Source organism: Pieris rapae, chromosome 24 (genome assembly GCF_905147795.1).
Source record: "Pieris rapae chromosome 24, ilPieRapa1.1, whole genome shotgun sequence".
NCBI lineage: Eukaryota > Metazoa > Arthropoda > Insecta > Lepidoptera > Pieridae > Pieris > Pieris rapae.
In genome coordinates, this window is record NC_059532.1 from 2,603,534 (window position 1) to 2,623,707 (window position 20,174).

Sequence of the window (20,174 nt, forward strand, 5' to 3'; positions counted from 1 at the left end):
ACCTCCAAAAAGCTCGGTGTGCTCAGCAGGGCGAGACGGTACTTCACTCCGGGCCACCGCTTGCAACTATATAAAGCGCAAATTCGGCCCCACATGGAGTACTGTTCCCACCTTTGGGCGGGTGCTCCCCAGTACCAGCTTCTTCCACTTGACCGTATTCAACGAAGAGCGGTTCGAATCGTTGACGACCAAAATCTCTCCAAGCGGCTTGATCCTTTGGCGTTGCGTAGAGATGTGGGGTCTCTCTGCATCTTCTACCGCATTTACCATGGAGAGTGTTCAGAGGAGTTGTTCGGATTAATACCTGCAGCTGAGTTTCATCATCGGACGTCGAGGCAGAATACGAAATTCCACCCGTATCACCTCGACGTCCGCCGTTCCACAACTGCGCGTTTTTCCAGGCAGTTTTTGCCGCGCACCACCACTCTGTGGAACCAGCTGCCAACTGAACTATTTCCGAACCAATTCGACTTAGGGTCCTTCAAGAAAAGAGCGTACCAATTCTTAAAAGGCCGGCAACGCACTCGCGAGCCCTCTGGCATTGAGGGTGTCCATGGGCGGCGGTATCACTTAACATCAGGTGAGCCTCCTGCCCGTTTGCCCCCTGTTCTAAAAAAAAAAAAAAAAAAAAAAAAAAAAAGACTACATTGTCCAGTCAAAAGTCAGTTGAAAATTACCCAGTCAAAAAAGCTGAACGCGTCGAGCACCCAGTTGATGCTTTTTTAAATGGTATTGCACCCACTGAAGAATTTGAATCAATATTTCTTAAATTTGGCTAAGACTGAAATATTTACTACTGTGCAAAAACATGAGATGAAGATGACGACAGAGCAAAATGTACGTAGCATTTTCTTTTTTTTCCTCGATTCTCTTCTTCTTCGTCTAAAGCAATGGCTATCATAGCTAATTCTGTGTTATTGAAGAGTGCCATCAAAACAATCGACGTCAACACTAGTCAGAAGGGAACGTTGTGCACGAAGACCAGCAGAGATCTGTACTGATATGTGTGAATTGAACTGTGCCGGAATTGTGGGTTCACTGATATGTGTGAATCGACCTTAAGGGTCCTGAGTTAGCTAAACAAATCAAGCAATATGTTCGACATGCAACGGAGGCTGGACTAACAGTGGTTGCCACTGTGTGTGACCAAGGTTCTGGCAACAGAAATCCCATCAAATGCTTAATTGACGAATCCAGAGCCACATGGATAAGAAGAGGCGAAGAACCAAAAAAATATTTAATTTTGATAAGGATAATGAAATAGCACCTATCTATGACGCACCTCATTTTATTAAATGTATCAGAAATTTAATTATAAAAGATTTAATATATACACAGAACGATAAACAAAAAGTTGCCAAATGGTCTCACATAGTCATTATATGATGATTATATGTGATCAGGGTAGAAAAATAATGATGATGGCAGTTGTCTTGTAATAAGTGTTGTCGGCTTAAATGAAAATGCTTGATTCTTTTTCCGATACCTACAATAAAATGTTAAGTTTTTATTCAAATTGACTATACTTGTATTCTTTTTATCTACTGTGGTAGAGAACAATTGAATAGGCTTTTTCTTTCTAATATTTCACATATTAGAAATTAAAGAGTAGTGATGATGACAATTTGCAATGTTCATGTACTTTGACTAATAAATCCTGTAAACATAAATGTTTTATTTCTTCTCCAATTACAAATAATATTTTGAATTTAGATACTGTTTAAAACAAATGCTGCCATTTTTATTCGAAGCAGCTTTCGATTCGCTTGTTTTCATCAGTATCTAAAAATTATAACAATTTATTAAAAACTAAAAATCTTATCTTCCCGCTTCCTCGAAAAGTAGTTCCAACTTGCGCGTAAGGAGGGCGCTGATCAAACCCGCTCTCTATTTCCTATATAAGAAGTTACTCTATGCTTGTTAGCCACCTCGTAACGACGCATGGGTCTTGTCACCAAAATAAGCAGCCCTCATATTTTTTTAATGACTTTATCATTGTAGTGTTTTGTCTATCATCTTCAACGCATCCCATTGGCCGTTAATCGCCTCTCAAAACCACGACCACCCTTCAACCAAAGGACGCGGAGGCTTCTTTGAGGGTGAGTTTCATACATGCCTCAGAAAGTGAGTAAGAGTAACGCTGCTGATCATTCTGTATATATAAAACTTGAATTTGGTAAATCTTTTAAGTGAAGAACGTTTCTTTCACATTCACAGGACACACATAGTGCCAATAAAAGTGTAAAATAGCATTTAAGTGAATTTTAGGTGCGAAACATTAATTGTGTATATAAACTGTGTACCACACATAAATAAGTGGTAGTCAGAGATTGTTAAGTGACTTTTGAGTGACAAAGACTTCTGTGTCGCGTATAGCGCTTGTATATAATGTATATTCTTAAAGTGGTAAACTTTCGTTCGGGTGGAAGACAACGTAAAATTAAAGTACCAGTCGCCAGAGCCGATCCACCTATGGAACAGCATATTGACTCGGAAAGTACAGCAATAGTTGTAGAAGACAGAACAATGAATACTCCAGAGGGGAGAAACCATAGCGGAACACAATCCCAGCATTATAGTAAATGTGTATAATATTACTGTAAGGGTTGTTATGCACACTTAGAGATTGTAATAAGGAGTAGAAACAACACCTCTTTTTACCTAAGACTCATTCGCAGCGTAAATCGTTTAGTGATTGATTGTTAATATTTCTATTTACCTAATTACTATTTCTTTACCTTGTATAAGTTAACCATCTGTTTACGTTATAAGTTAAGATTAATTAGTTTGTTCGACTTAATGTATCCCTACTCTTAAACGACAAGACCCAAACCTTCAAGTATCAAGCCCCGATTCTTTGAAAGACACTTCCATTCCATATTCTCAGTTGAACGCTAGTTTTTGTAAACATAAACATTTTAAATAAAGTTTTTGTTAATTTAAAAACAAGTTTTTGTCACTGCCTCATAACAAATTTGGCGCAGTCGGTAGGATCTACTTGTGTAGCAAGACGAAACAAACGTACAAAGGACTAGCATCGCCTTAGGCTTTTAATAGTTTTCGCCGATACTATGCTCTTGTGGTTCGTGTTACTGTGGTAAGTGGCATTTTACTTGTAGCTCATTCTTTTTCCTACTTTTCTATATTTTGTGTTTTATATATATTCTATCCTATATTACTATATTTTATATATAATTTAATTACAATATTCATATCTAACTACACACGCATTCTACATTTTTAATCATTATCATTTCATTAAAGACCGAAAACATAATGAAGTCATCACCAGTAAATATTACAACACTTATCAATCTAATCCCTTTATTCGACACAAACAATCATGACGAAATATACGGTTACATTCGGTCCTGTGATACTGTGTTTAAATTGTCATCTCCGTCCGAAAAGGAGACTGTTAACTTGTGCTCTAAATAATATTAAAGGCATCGCGGCCTCAGAACTTCAATGTAAAACGTACGAAACGTGGGATGAACTGAAGAGATTTCTTATTGAAGGATTCGCGAATACTAAGACTATTCAACATTTGAATTTAGAACTGCAATCAATTTTTCAGAGACCGGATGAGTCTTTAACGCAATTTTATCATAGAATAGATCTTTGTCGTTGCAAAATCTTAGAGAAACTACATTCAGAAATTAGTGATTCGACATTAGACGGACGTGTAGCGACTACGGAGAAAACCGCCTTAAGCATATTCCTCAACGGTCTCTCTACAGACATGGGTATAATGCTCAGAACGAAAGGTTTTATTACTTTATGAGAAGCAGGTCGTTTCGCAATGCAGGAAGATCAAATTAGGGCCATGAACAAAGCTAGGCAATCTTTATTTAGGCCAATTCCAACCCCTAGGCCAGCAATAAGGAGAATTGCATACCAAAATAATTACCAATCTATTCGAAACCCAAATATTCCATTTAAGCCTCCTAACCCTAGCTTTTCTCCAAAAACATGTGCTTATTGTAAAAATATTGGGCATTTAATAAACGAATGTCGTAAACGGGCATATAACGAACAAAATAAACAGCGCGCTCTCCCTGCACCAATCCGCCATTTAAACTTAGAAGCGACCAACGAAATGAGCGACTCGTTGGAAATCACTTCCAGCTCTTACTCAATGAACCCAGCTTATTAGACTATTCAATGCCGCCACAGATTCAAAATTTAAGTCGAGTGTTACAAAGCACTGTGCCTACATCCTTGCATAATAAACCAGCCTATCGGAGGCAATGCAAAGAAGCTTGCACACAGACTGACTTTGAAGCTAGCTTTATACTGACCTACAAACAGGGTAGCCAGTCCCAAACCTTAGGTCGTAATACAAACTCTACCATTTCTTATGAGCCCACTGTATCTTTGAATCTCACTGAATCTACTATATGTAATAAGAACGATGTATCTCCAAAACCCTCTGAATCTAAACATCTCATCACATCTTCTAACCCCACTGTATCTCAAAATATCGCTGAATCTTATAAATCCACCGTATCTCAAAAAATCGCTGAACCTTGTAAACCCGCTGTATCTCAAACTAGGGGAAGGCCGGGCAAAGTGAATACCCCGGGCAAAGTGAATACTCCCCACTACTCCTAAATTATTAGTTTGTCATTCAACACGCCACTACTGTTATGTTCGGCCATCTTGATTCAGTACGCGGCAAACATCGAAGCGAGGGGCCGCGTCGCATCCCGTCCGTGGAACGAAGATTTGTGTTTTCGTAAATAAAAGATTGATTTTACGCGGTAAGTACACTGATCATTTCTCCTGTATTACTAGTTCTTGATTTTTAGGAATGTCTTAATTCAGTAGCATATCAAAGTAGGTTTTTATGGTATTTTTAACAGAGAGTCAGAATTATTAGTTTTTGTTTGATATGTGTTAACCTCAAAACTTATCTAGTGGGCAAAGTGAATAGGGCAAAGTGGATATGGTATCCACTTTGCCCGTTATTTCTCATTGCTGACTTATTATCTAAAAATGTCTTTTATTTGTTTCAGATGGTAAATAAATATATTAAAAAAACTAAGCAAGGGACGTGGGAAGAAAATGCTATGCAAACGGCTATTAATTTGTGCAAAGCTGGAGAATCAATAAAAAGCACAGCTAAAAAGTATGGTTTGGCTTATGCAACCTTGTATAGGCATGTAAAAACCGGCATCGCTGCTTCAAAACTTGGTAGATTCCGTCCTGTTTTCACTGAAGATCAGGAAATAGAGTTGGTGACATATCTCAAAGATATGGATTCTGTATTTTTTGGCTTGACTCGAGATGAATTTAAACATTTAGCGTTCATCTACGCCAAGAAAAATAATTTGAACTACCCGAAAAACTGGGACAAGTACGAGAAAGCTGGAGATGATTGGTTATCGTCATTTTTGTCTCGTCACGATCAAATATCCCTCAGGACTCCAGAGGCAACATCGGTTGCAAGGGCAAAAGGATTTAATAGGCGTGAAGTTGGACGTTTTTATGAAAACCTTAAAGCTTTAACAGTAAAACATGATATTTCTGCATCCAGATTATATAACATGGATGAAACTGGTATATCTACAACCACAAATAAGCCGCCTAAAGTGCTATCAACGAAAGGAAAAAAACAAGTAGGCATAATCGCCAGTGCAGAACGTGGTCAACTAACGACAGTCATAGGTTGTTGTAATGCCGCTGGTTCATTTCTCCCACCATTCTTAATTTTCGCCAGAAAAAAGATGCAACCTAGACTACTTGATGGTGCGCCTCCTGGCACTCAAGGAACCTGTACTCCAAATGGCTGGACTTCAGGTGAGGTGTTCTTTGATTGGATGCATTTTTTTGTGGAACATGTTCGACCTACCCCTGAGAAAAAAATACTTCTATTATTGGATAACCACGAGAGCCACAAGTATTACCCAGCTTTAGATTACGCCAGCAAGAACAATGTCATAATTTTATCCTTGGCCCCACACACAACTCATAATAATACAGAGAAATAACACTAATACAGAGAAGAAAGACAAAAGAAAGTTTAAGCAGCCAAAGAAAATGATAGAATTTAAGGATATTTTATGTTTTTTTTGCGGTGAAATATATATTGAAGAAGACGGTAAACCAATTGAAAACTGGATTCAATGTGACATTTGTCAACAATGGTGTCACGAAGATTGTTCTGCTTTTGATGGCAGTCAAGGGTATACCTGTGATAATTGCCAATCTTAATTATCATATTTTTCAGAGATTGAATATGGGTATTCACTTTGCCCAAGTACTGTGTTCACTTTACCCGGGGTACCGGGCAAAGCGAATACTTTCGTACTTTTTTTAATTTTAATTGCAGTTGATTATTGTTTAAATAGTAATGTTAACTGGTGTACGTATTTGCAAGAGCAATAAATAAAGACTGACTTGTGATAATTATTTTGTTTCTGTATTGAATACCTTTTCTGCTATAACCTTAAATACCTTAAGGTATCCACTTTGCCCGACCTTCCCCTACTACTAAATCGCATTCAAAATGCCATTATAAGAAAAATAAACGTAAGTCGAAATCGAACAATAAGAATATTCATCATTTTCTATTTCCGCTTTAAATGATGTACCTCCTGAAAATCTGTTACATGCTACATTCCACATAGATAATAAACCTGTGACTCTTTTAATTGATACCGGTGCCGGTATATCTGTTATATGTAAAGATAAAATAGGTTCCGCTTGCGTTAACGAATTGAATATATTCTCAATTCAAGGCATTTCCAGTTCTCAATCTCGGATGCTGACCTTAGGAACAGCAAACATTTCCCTTGACGATTTACCTAGACATAAATTTCATATCGCAAACCTTAACATTAAAGCTGACGGTATTTTAGGTAATGACTTTATGACTGAATATGACTGTAAAATTGAAGTACAATCGAAAATCTTAAAAAAAAGGTGTCAAAGTTATGACTTATTTTATTTACATGAAAAACCTCAATATTTAAACTCACAGAACAATACTGTATCTCTCGAAAAACAAATTATTAACAAACGATCGGAAACAGTAATAAGGTGTATGACAAATTCTATTAATTCGGGCGAAGCAATGGTTGAAAAACAAACATTAGATAATGGCATTATTATTCCACGTTCATTAGTGACCGTTACAAACAACACTTTTCTTATAATTTGCATTAATTTAGACCAACAAGATAAGATAATTAGTACCCCTTCCATTTCTGTTGCTATCTTAGAATTGGACAAACATTCTAATAAGCAAACAAAATGAGATAAATAATTTTAATCTTATTTCCCAAACAGATCGTCAGAGCAAGGTTTGGTCCCTCATTGGAGGCGACCATTTAAACAAAGAATCGAAGTAAGAAGATCTGCAGTACACGCTTGATCGCAACCGCGACCCTATATGGGATAACGCGGCGATCACACCACAGGGCAACGTCCCGGACCAGGCGCCGCCAATAGTCGACGACGACCTTCCCGCGGACGAGCAAGATGACGATAACTTGGCAGCGGCTCAACAGCCCGCCGAGCCAGCACGGCTCTTGCGACCCAGGAACCGCCCTACGGTGAACCTGCTTGGATGGAGACCAGCGAGGACAAGAACCAGCTCTCTGAGCTGCGCAACCTGTTTGAGGAAGTTCCCGCAAATGTAGCGCATACGCCATACCATCCCAAGATACGCTTACAACCCGCTCTTTGACGTATCCGTGAGATCAAAAACTATAAGTTGGTCCCACTCCCGACCAATCGAGGAGGATCGATAGCGCAGCAGCTGATATGGGATCCGGAACCTGAACAACCCGGTTATCTGGACAGACAATCGGCGAGTCAAGGCGCAATCACCTCGCACACAAAGATCCACGCGAGGATTGCTACCATCTCGAAGGTGTTATGTTACTATTTAAGATGGTTTTTCTTTGTTAACTTTTATTTTTAATATAAAGAGTTTTATAGGCTATGCCCGAGCCTTCCATAGGCTGTATCCAAACCTCCCTGCCATAGCGAGTATTGGGCACTTTAAGACTTAATTTCTGAAATTATCTCATATGTTGAGACTGATTATAATTTTAAGAATGTTCTTTCCAAGATATGTAGCCAAATGTGTGGTGCAATAAGAATTGGCAATAAATGTTGATCTTAAAATTTTTTATGCATTAAATTATAAAAACATGCCCATCCCTCACATACCTCCCCGACAATTAAAAGGTAAGCTGACAATTAAAAAGACTACAAAATTTAAGACTGTTTGTTTGAAAAAATAAAATTTTGAGAAAGAATACTTTTGTCCTTCTTCGTGGCAAATCTCTCAAAACATTTCATTGAGAAGCCCCGCATACCAATAGAACAAAGGCTGTCGGTGGATGAATAGTTGTGTGTTACCACAGTTGTACATTTTCTAAAGAACACCCACTGACTCAATGTCCTCTGTTAACACACAAATTTGAGATTTATTCAAGCCAAGATATTTCTTGTTATTACTTCTTCATGTATATTTACAGGGAGATTAGATGGAGAGCCTGATATTAGAGCAACAGAAACCATTGTAAATCCCTTGTATTGACAATTCCTAGACTTCATTGCTATTCGTTAATTGTTTAGCAATGGATGGTATACACTGTTCAGTATAACAACAGTAGTAAGAGAAAGCTACGGTGAAAGTCAAAAACAACAGGAAGCTTTGGAGAAAGGGTTTCTTCACATGATAGTATTGAGATAGCCTGTGTGTCCTGGAAGGACAAAAAATTATACTTTTATCTACATATGTCAGATCATTAACAGTATTTACTGTTACAAGATATGATAAAAGCAAAATAGAAAAGGTAGCAATTTCATGTTCACATATAGTACAAGAATACAAAAACACATGGAGGACTGGATTCAATGGACAGTTATCTGGGCAGATACCATATAAAGATAAGGTAGAAAATGGTATTGGTGTAATAAGATTCTTTGCTTGGGTTAGTGGCACATGAAGTTGGCTCATGTTCTTTGCACTATAGGAGACAGAGGAGAGATAGAGGTTTCCAAGCACAAGTTCACTTAACATCAATTGTGCCGAGAGATAAAGAAGCCCAGCTACTGTTTCTCCCCCAAAATACATTAGAAGAGATAGAATGACCATTAGCAACTGCTGTCTACGTCTAATATGTAAATATCCAAACTGTAAGGGCTATAAACAAGATACATTGTAACAAGTACAACTTAAACTTGTTCTTAAATGAGAACGACAATTGTTTCGAACCTTTTCAAAACCTTACACTTATATTTGTTTAAATATAAAAAGTAGAAACCCTGATAAATAATTATCTCTTTGGGTTGTTTTGCATTTTAGAGAAATACAACATTTTAAAAATAATTAACAACACTCTTTTCACCATTTAGAATCTAAAATTGTTCAGTTTATAGGAAACCACAAATAACAAAAACAAAAGACAACGATTATTGTTACAGGGAATTCATGCTCATTCAAACATGACCACATGATACAAACATGAAACTATCTAAAACAACAAATGAATGCATTTGCAGAAAACTATTAGGTTAGAACCAATACCAATAATACAAAACTCTGAAGGGACAATTTAAGACATTTTTAGTCTAAATTGAACTTAAACAACGACTGAGACCTTACCCGGCAACCCATATTGAAGATTTGTCAGATCCTTATACGCAATGATACGCAAAAACACACTGTGACTGTGTATATTTCAATTTAAGTACTACCAGATTGCATTTGGCAATTTGGTGAAGAAGATTTGTACTATTTAAAAAACCGACGAAACAGAATCACCAAAAAACAAAATGGCACGCAAACCAGCTGTTAACCTCAAAGCAAATTAAATTTTTTTTTTTTTCCCTTTGGCTCTAACACTGTTTGTGCATTAGCCAGCGTCAAGTATGGGATTTTTATAATTCGTTGTTTTAATTATTTACAGTTTATGCATAATGAAAAAACTAAGGAAACCAATCGCGACATAACATAAATAATTGAAAGCGCATAAATTTACAAAAAATCAGAATAATTAATAGTGGAAAAAAATCAAAATTATAGTTTAATGTTATTATTTACAATAAACATACTTATAATACTATATACAAGGGGATTTAAATCTCGAAGAAGTAAATAAATATTGGTAGGAAGGGGAACGGACAGAGAAACTAAAGAAGTATATAAGGAAGAATGGTCATACTTAGGACAAGAAAAGAAAACATGATTCAAGTCAGAATAACTCTCGCCACACTCACAAGCGGTACTAGTTACGATACCGAGTTTGTGCAAATGAACTGGAAGGCTGTTATGTCCCAGACGCATACGGATTATAGTAGAAGTGGCAGTTTTACCAAGCGACAATTTGGCAAACCACGGCTTCCTGGGAACGGAAGACTGTATATCATACACTAGCTGACCTGGCAAACGTCGTCTTGCCAAACTACTACCTTTAACTCAGCGCCATCTGTTAGAATTGTATCAAATAATAAACAAATGTTAATGTTATCGTAATTTTAGTAAGGATGCCTATTTTTTTGAAAATGAAATATAGCCTATGTCACTCAGGAATGATGTAGCTTTCCAACAGTGAAAGAATTTTTCAAATCTGCCAAGTAGTTTCGGAGCCTATTCAATTCATACAAACAAACAAACAAAAAATCAAACCTTTCCTCTTTATAATATTAGTATAGAAGAAACGACCCTTAATCCGGCCGTTCTTTTCCCAACACATATTCCACGATTTGTAGAGATAGATGCCGGGCAAAGCAGCAAGATCATGGCCAAAATTCTTGTACGGGTATACGTCACCGGTCACAGTAGCAAATTAAATTATGGAAATCGAAGGGCGTCGGGCAGTGTTGCCAACTCGGATTTTGAAAATTAAGTAAGCCATTAGCCAGATAAGAAAATTCGCGTCGGACGTAGAGGCAATTTAAAATAACAATTGCTGAAAACTAAATTTGTTTAGATTAAAAATATGCTAGACACTTGGAAATGGGGAATAGCTTAATTCAACATTGTGCAAAAATTTGAATCAAATTTAAGCCTTTAATGTTTAACTCCTTAAATAAAACTTCGATATAGTTCATAATACAAAACTTGTTGGTTGAATCATTACACCAATCAACCTTAACCTGAATTAATAGAACAAAGCATTTCAATAAATACTTGCAAATTGAGATAATTTTGACTATAATTTTAAAATGTATATTAGTTCTCGCTGCCCTAAGTTTGGTATTATATATTTTTCAAAAAAATGATTTGAAGGGGTATGTACGGGCTGTTGAACGAGGTGATATTATCAAATTTTCCATATTTTGTATGTAATTTATTTATATACCTTAAAATACATTTGCATCGAATAAAAACTTTCAATATATATTTGCAATATTTTTAAATGATGCTTAACTTAGGATTATCACTAAAAAATACATTTCTGTTTGTGTTAAATTATAATTAATATATATATAATTAAATAACATCCCTTTATAATTTTGTAATCTATGTCTCTTTTTATCTGTGACGAATGCCTAAAACTTCGTGATAAACTGTGGCATGTGATACTTTGTTTATTTTTAAAGTTCCAACTTCCAACTTCAAAATATATGTGAAAAATGAATGTGTGTTCAATACTTGTGTGTTTATATTTTATTTAATATCTAATAGCTATATATGTATTAAGGTAGTTAAAGATACTCTTAATTTAATTTCTTTAGAAATATTTTATTTACAGTGTAGGAAGGAACGACAACTTAAAATGGATTTATGCAGATGTTGTCATGCTAAAGGTTGTTTTCAAAGTTTAACGGAATTGATTAATACGATAACCTACGAAGATATGTTGAAGATTTGCTTTGATATTAAGGTAAGGTTTTTACTTATTGTAATACACTACACTAACAAGTATTGTAACTTTGTAGTAAAACGAATCTCCACAACTTTAGATGTTAAAGTACTATTGTAATTATGAATTACAATAGTACTTAAAATAAAAGTAAAACGAAACTAAACTAAACTTAATGTGTCTGTTAATGGACCAAAAACATGTCTTTAGAGGATTGAAGAATGTCTCAAACTGAGCTTTTATGTTTTTAATGCTTATCTACATATAAGATTATTTTAGTTATTTTGTCCATAGTTCTGTGACTGTTGCTACTTTTCAACTACAACAAAAGCTATATTTATAATCCAATAATAATATACACATAGTTATGTAATTGTTACAATGAAATATATAAATTTATATATATTAGCTTAGTTCTTGTTATAGAATAATAATAGCCTTTATTAAGATATACTTAGTCTGGCCATAAATACTGATACAACTAAAAATAAACAAAATATTACATTTGAATTTGGAATGTGTCATTTTTATATGATTGTCCATTAAGTTTTCTCATTTTGGCGCCAATACTTGATATTATATTTTGCGATATTAAAATGCAGTGGGGTGATGAAGAGAACCAAATCTCTGTGTTTGCATTACACAAAGTAGGTATGGAGCCAAATGCAATTTTTAAAACTCTCCATACGCTTGGTATTAGAAAAATATTTGTGTACCGGGCTATTAATAGGTACAATGAGACCTCCTCTGTTTGTGACTGAAAAATATCTGGCCGTCCACGTAGTGTTCGTACGAAAAAGATAGTCAAAGCAGTAAGGGAAAGAATTCGAAGAAATCCTGTCCGAAAGCAAAAGATTTTATATCGGGAGATGAAGATAGCACCTAGAACCATGTCGCGTATTTTAAAAGATGACCTAGACTTGTAGCCTATAAGAGACGTACTGATAATTTCTCAACTGATAATTTAAAAAAGATTAGGGTGATAAAATCGAAAAAAAATCTGAAGCGGTACGCATAGGTAGGTCACAGAAAAGCTTTGTTTACGGATGAGAATTTTTTTACAATCAAGCAACAATTTAACAAACAAAATCACCGTATTTATTCTCAAAGCTCTAAGGAAGCTTCCCAATTAGTAGACAGAGTGCAACGTGGGCACTATCCGACTTTAGTGATGGTTTGGTGGGGTATTAGCTATAAAGGAGAGACTGAGCCATACTTTTGTGAAAAAGGTAGCAAAACTTCGGCACATGTGTATCAAGATACCATCCTTGAGAAGGTAGTGAAGCCCTTTAATAACACCATTTTCAATAAAAAAGAATGGTCCTTCCAGAAAGACTCGGCACCGGGTCATAAAGCTCGGTCTACGCAGTCTTGGTTGGAAATGAACGTTTCGGACTTCATCAGCGCTGAAGACTTGCCGTCGTCTAGTCCCGATCTTAATCCGCTAGATTATGATTTATGGTCAGTTTTAGAGAGTATGGCTTGCTCTAAACGGCATAATAATTTGGAGGCCCTAAGACAATCCGTACGATTGGCAGTGCAGATTTTTCCCATGGAAAGAGTGCGTGCTTCTATCGATAACTGGCCTCAACGTTTTAAGGACTGTATCGCACCCAATGGAGACCACTTCGAATAAGCTTTTTATATTATAAATTGTTTTTTATTTATGTATTAAACTAACACACTGTAAAAGTAATAAATGTTATTTGCAACAAAAAAAAAATATTTTTCTTTGTTTCAGTATTTATGGCAAGACTAGGTATTTACATTTATATAAATTTACTTTGTAATCATCTATTCTAGTGTATCTGTGTGCCCTTTTTTTGTCAAAGGCCTCCTCCAAATCCTGTCATTCCCTGCACTGTGCCACTCTCTGCTATGTAGCACATGCTGTTTCTTTAATGTGGTCTATTCACCTTGTCTTCTGTTTACTGTACTTTGGGCACCAGTTAAGTTGTGTTTTGGTCCACTTTTTTTACCTCTTACCATGTGCAGTGCCCATTTCCAATTCATTTTATTGATTGTTATCGTAACATTTGTTACCTTAGTTATTTTCCATAATGCTGTATCCTTTATTTTTTTGCTTTTAGACAGACCTGTAGCTTTGTCTACTGGGCATTATTTTATTATCATGTTATTGAGTAAAAATTATGCTATGACATTCAGAAGGATTAGTACTAGAGATGAACCACATATCTTTCAAATGTTTTAATTTGAATAGTATGTCATGTTTTGTAAACAGAAGCTGTCTCTTTAAGCAATATAAAGTTTATTATAATACACATGATTGAATTATAACTATATTATCCTATTTTTTATAAAAGGGAGGGCAATAAGGTATTGCAAAAGTGCAATTGTGAAATGAGAGACAGAAGTGATAGGAGTGGAATTTAATTAATCTATGGATAGTTGTACAAACATATGCATAAAAATATTAGATTTATGTTTTGAATATGTTTATAATTTGTTTCAGATTTACCATTCTCCTGATAACACCAGACAATATGCTATATGTACTCAATGTATAATGAAACTTCAAGATGCATATTCCTTCAAAATACAAGTGTTAGATAATGAACAGAGATTTTCGAAGTACAAACATGTTTTAGGTAGTTCTAGTAAAATTATATTCTTTTTTTTATATACTAAATACCTATACAATGTGCCTCAGTCATAGACAAATAGCACAAATATTTATTATAAGTGATTACTTCTGATCCATAGCAAAGGCAACATTCAGTAGTATATTTTCATTTTTGGCAATAATCAAGATGAAAGCGTGTCTTAAGAAGGATGCAATCTATGGCCTAGATTTACAAATGTTTATAATGCACCACTCTATTATTTATAATGGATTAAACAATTTCAGACACATTTCCTGACGTAAAACTCAAACCACCAATCGAGACTGCACCAATAGGTTAGTATAAATCTATTAATTGATTGCTTGATAATTTTTTGAAATATATTTGGGTAGCTATAAAAAATATTGGGAACATTTTACTAACAGAAATTCTGATGAAAAGTATTTTTTTGATGTTATAACTTACTGTCTTACTTTACCCTCCTATGTACTATACCCTCGCTATGTACCTAATATAGTAAGATAGTAAATTGGTGTCTATCTACATTATATATTTGTAGTCACTTGCCATATGTGAAGTTTAATTTATATTTTTTTATCTAAGCGAGTTCTTCCGGAATTTCCTTGTAAGGAATAAATAATACTTATATCTATAATGTAATTATATATATATACTAGCGGATCCGACAGACGTTGTCCTGTCTACACGTCTTTAATTTCAAAATTTCAATTTTTAATAAGCCATTTTGATGAAAATTATTATTCAAATGTTATGACAATATCTAACGATCCAGCACATGGTCACACACGATATAACACAATGATAACAAAACTTTTTTTAAATTTCGGGACAGACTAAAATTAAAATTCGAATATTATTTAAAATTTGACACTGCGATGGTAGCGCCGTCTGTCGGATCCAATGTAAAACATTCCAAAATCACCAACAACTAATAAATTGAAAATTAATTAAAAAAACATTGTCCAGCGGACAAAATTGTGAATCTAAACCATTCCCAGATCCCCTTGAACACACACAAAAATTTCGTCTAAATCGGTCCAGTCGTTTAGGAGGAGTTCAGTCACATACACACGCACACAAGAAATATATATATTAAGATTTAAGTATGTTATGTTTAATATAAGTATGTTAGTAAATAATAATAAATAAATCAAAACTATACTCCATAGATTTTGAATTTAATTAACTTGTATCTCTGGGAAAAATTACTGTTCCTCTTACTGTTATTACAGATTAATAATATATTTCAGATTTTGTGACGCCAGACGGACCAGAAGGTATGTACAAACACACATCACAAATTATGAGTACAAAAGGTTAAAGTTTGTAAGGTTGCAGAGATCTACTAAATCGATTTTGAAAATTATCTTACTAAAATATGGCCCAGTTTGCTTACAGGGCTATCCCCAAAAAAATATAGCCAATAGGTATAGCCATCCCCCATAATTAAAAAAAAAGAAGAAACTCCCGTAAAACCACGATTGTGGTTGGTCTGTTCACGTGGGTAACACTGAAAATGTTTAGAACTGGCCAGTTAGAAACATTTCTAATGAAAACATTTTTGAATTTTAATTTTAGAACTCTTTGCTAATCCTGATGTGGATTAATTTGTCATTTGTTTTTGTAAATTGGCGGCAAATCTTACATGTGAAAATGAACCTAACGCGAGAAATCATAGTCTCGACCCTTATACGTATATGAGGCTAGGCCATGCATGCATTTCCTTGCATTTGGGAAGGCTTAACCTTTTGCCTGACGACACATGTGAGTGTGGCAATGACGTTGGGGATTTTAACCATATATTTTTTTGCCTGTAATAGACATGACCGTTCCGCTTTTATTTCCTCGCTTTTATCCATAAATATTCCGTTTCCTACCTCTATTTCCTTTTATCTAATATAAATATTGATGTATATAGAATTTTAGCCAGTTCCATTTTTCATCTTAATATATATAAATCTCGTGTGACAATGTTTGTCCTCAATGGACTCCTTAACTACCGAACCGATCAATTAAATTTGCACACCATGTGCAGTTCGATCCAACTTGAGAGATAGAGGATAGTTTAAATCTCAAATTATAGTCGCAATTTTATTTTATTGCAAATTATTTGTTTATTATTTACTACAATTCTAACAGATGTGTTAAAAGACCAACGTTTCACATAAGTTCTCCTACAGTTTCCCTTGAATAGTTTACTACTATGTAATATAACAAAAATCTTAGCCACAGCAACGCTTGGCCGAGTCTGCTAGTAACAATATAAAATTATAACCTAAGCTTTATGTATATACGTACTTATAATAAAATTTATCTGTTCCTCTTCAAAATTCGGTACTAATTTCATATCCAATAAACCTAATAATGCACTTCCTAACTTTTGTACATGGCTAATGCACAAACCGTGCAGGCCAAGATAAGGAAAAAAAATCATAGTCAAACGCAATGTTTCGCCTGGCGTCGTGATAATTTTACATTTGGATCATGTTAACAAATCATTGACCAAACTTTTTAAAATATTCTGTTTCAGAGGACTCTGACGATGATATAGATTTAGGTACATTAAAGAAGTTACAAAGTAAATCGGATAAAAGGATCAAAAAGGAAAAGCATAAAATTACAGAGATAACAGGTTTGTTATTTATTATACGAAATCAAGTAAAAGCATGCTCACTTATATATCATTGCTTGTGGCGGGGTCCATGCGTTGGGTTGTCTCTCCCTAAAATATGGCGAGGCGATGACGCATGGCCACACTCGGCCCGAGTGTGGCCATGCGTCATACTCGTGAACGGGTACTACTTGTAGTTGTACTTGAATTCGTGTATGCGTTGATATTAGTTGTTTATACTACGTATTTGCGTTTTGTTCTCACGAGTATGTAAGTGCGTGCTCCTATTTCACCATGCCTCCTGCTGATAGAGGACAAATCCTTGTTTTTTTTAATTTATTTTTCTTTTGTTATTACTAATTTTTATTTTTAATGATACCAGTATAAAAAGGAACATACAAGACTTAATTTCAAATTTAACTTAATCAATTATCTTTTCAGATTCAGAAAAATCAGATTATCGAACAGTGGATATACGGAATATCGTCAAGATAATAGTGATGTACTCCACTTCAACACCGTTCAGATGGTCCTACAGCAAATATATGTGTTTTTTCTGCGACAAAGTTTTCATCAAAATATCCGAACTGAAACAGCATAATTACGAACATTTTGAGACGAAATTGGATGACGCATTGAAATGTATCAATACAGAGACGAAAGTAAAATTGGAAATCACGGACTTGGCCTGCAAAGCTTGCCCAAAGGATATGCAAACGTTAGATGATTTTCTAGATCATGTCACCATAACACACCAACAAAGCTTTAATAACGCCGTCCGTTGTTCCATATTCGCTTTTCGAATTACGGATTCTGAGGCGCCATGTCCGGAATGTCATCAAAATTTTACCTTTTTCGGAAATCTATTGTCACACGTCTACAAAAATCACCTAACATCCGGGCCTTTGCTCTGTGACTCCTGTGGCAAGGGCTTTTTGACGAAATTCATGTTGAAAAAACATATAAAGTTAACGCATAGCAACACTGAGTACAGCTGTCAAAAGTGCAATCAAACCTTCAAGACGCATGGCGCGTATTCGTACCACAGACTATCGCACAAGGGCGAATTCCCTTGTCCGCAGTGTTCGGAAAAGTTTCCTTCTTGGTATCTTCGTAAACGTCACATTGCATTCGTGCATGACAAGTCATTGCAGATATCCTGCGAATTGTGTTCGAAGAAATTCGTGAAATATAACTCTTTAAAATGGCATTTAATGTCCGTACATCACAATGATAAACCATTTTCGTGCGAAATGTGTGACTTTAAGTGTATAAATAAGACATATTTGAAGCGACACATGGTTAGCCATTTGGATACAAGGCCATTTCAGTGTCATGTTTGTGTGAAATCTTTTCAGCGGAAGGAACATTTAGAAACACATGTGCGAATACATACAAACGATAAGAGGTTTGTATGTAAGGAATGTGGGAAGGGATTTGTGCAAGTGACCGGTCTTAAAGTACATGTAAGAGCACACCATTCGAAGTCTGATAGCCAAGCAAGCTAAGCCATGAAATTAGAGAATGGGGTGGCCATATATAATAAACGATATCTGAAACTGTTTCAATGACAGACTTACGCCCATATTCAACTTTGTTTATCACGTCAAAATCTCGTGTCGAGCCCCGTCAAATTCTTACGCATAAAATGGTTTGACAGCTCTTGACATGTTTTTTTTTTTTTTTTTTTTTATTGGCTATAGTTATAGCTTTATGCCAGTTTCAAGTAAGACATTAGTTTTAAATTTGATTGACGTCCTAGAAAATGGTCTTGTAACAGATAAAACAAACGAAAGTCAAAAAGTAATCTAGATGTTTTAATACCGAGATAAACTAAGACTCGTGTTCCAGAATGTTACTTAAAATTAAATCTAGTTTGTCAAATAATATTCCTTACCGAAGTTTGACATTTGCCTTGCTGAAGTGGAGATTCAGGCTTGTGATAGCTAGTACAGGCTTCAGTTTATACTATTTTCTTTAGTCTCATGAATTGGGATGCATTTTAATTGTAAAATATACCTTGTTATAAGATGAAAAATCGTAATATAAACAAAAACAAAACGCCATTATGTTTAAATTTTACGAAATGTTTGTCACATAAGAGTTTACTTTTTTCTTGTCTGTGGCACGGGCCGATGGCTCGCTCTATAAAATGTTTGTGGAACCTATATGCCATAAATCTAAATAAATATGTGATCAAATAAAATAAACTTTGAAACTACACAACTAGGTTATGATGATACGCGCACGAAGTTAGAATATTTCTTTTGTAATGACGATATAAAATGTGAGAGCTTCCGTTTATTTATTTAAAGACAATTTAGTTTTAGTTCACTCAATATCCGTGGCGCTGCCAACGCCTTGGGAACTTTGCAATAAAGCTGTGATTGTCTATTGAGGATTGAGTGTACCATGTAACAAGGAAGTGCACTGTTGATGTATTAGACATACCTAAACCTATGTTTTTGCTTGGTTGACCGTTTCGAGTTTGTTGTGTCTACCTACATTTTTGTTACTGTATTTGTTTTGTGAATTTTTGTATAGGTACCCTCTGTGCGTTCTAGTAATAATTATTTAGTCTTGTAATGTTTTTCTCAGTAAGCGAATTTTTTAATTCATATGAGAAATAAAGTTATTCTAACCGTATATTTCCCATATCAACAATGAAAATCACGATCAAAATATATTTAAATTACACATATATTAGGAAATAAAACTAAAATAGCAGATCTGTATTTTTCGTGTTTTAGTACTAAGGATTGTGATATTGAGCTAATTTTTTAATATATGGTTGTTTAGGTACTTAAATATTCATGTGATATTAATGTTTGCAATGTCATGTTTAATTTTAGTGCTTATATATTATATAAATCAGAAGAAAATTAAATGGATTCATTTACTCTATCTTTTGTTTTATTATTATTGTATAATTAAAAATTATCTATGGATTAGCAAGTGCTAAAGTGAATTGATCACCGATTAATTCAAACAGATGAATAATTTTATTTGATTTACTGTCTGATTCTAGTACTAACCGATCTAATCTAATAAAATCTTTTTTATTAATATTACTATCGCTACTATCCTGTCACTTGATAAACTTTTACATAAATACGCTTGAAATTTGAA

General features: G+C 34.8%; 2 protein-coding genes across 4 annotated transcripts in view; one reads left to right on the plus strand and one right to left on the minus strand.

Annotated features, from left to right (window-relative positions):
* LOC110996039 (5'-AMP-activated serine/threonine-protein kinase catalytic subunit alpha) overlaps positions 1-20,174 on the minus strand; it is a 141,634-nt gene that overhangs the window by 48,771 nt on the left and 72,689 nt on the right. The gene's annotated exons all lie outside the window — the stretch shown is intronic.
* On the plus strand, positions 11,535-19,594 carry LOC111002586 (gastrula zinc finger protein XlCGF57.1-like). Of its 3 annotated transcripts, XR_006751015.1 has the most exons (9): positions 11,590-11,619; positions 11,718-11,849; positions 14,302-14,437; positions 14,698-14,748; positions 15,685-15,711; positions 16,965-17,066; positions 17,487-18,661; positions 18,897-18,899; positions 19,299-19,594. XR_006751015.1 is itself a non-coding variant. In XM_045633634.1 (7 exons), exons 1-7 carry the CDS (start codon positions 11,599-11,601, stop codon positions 18,551-18,553), a joined length of 1,521 nt encoding a protein of 506 aa, XP_045489590.1. In that variant the 5' UTR covers positions 11,535-11,598; the 3' UTR covers positions 18,554-19,594. The 3 variants fall into 3 exon arrangements, 2 of the variants coding, with proteins under 2 accessions (XP_045489590.1, XP_045489589.1); XM_045633634.1 differs by having other exon boundaries at positions 11,535-11,604; positions 17,487-19,594; XM_045633633.1 differs by having other exon boundaries at positions 17,487-19,594.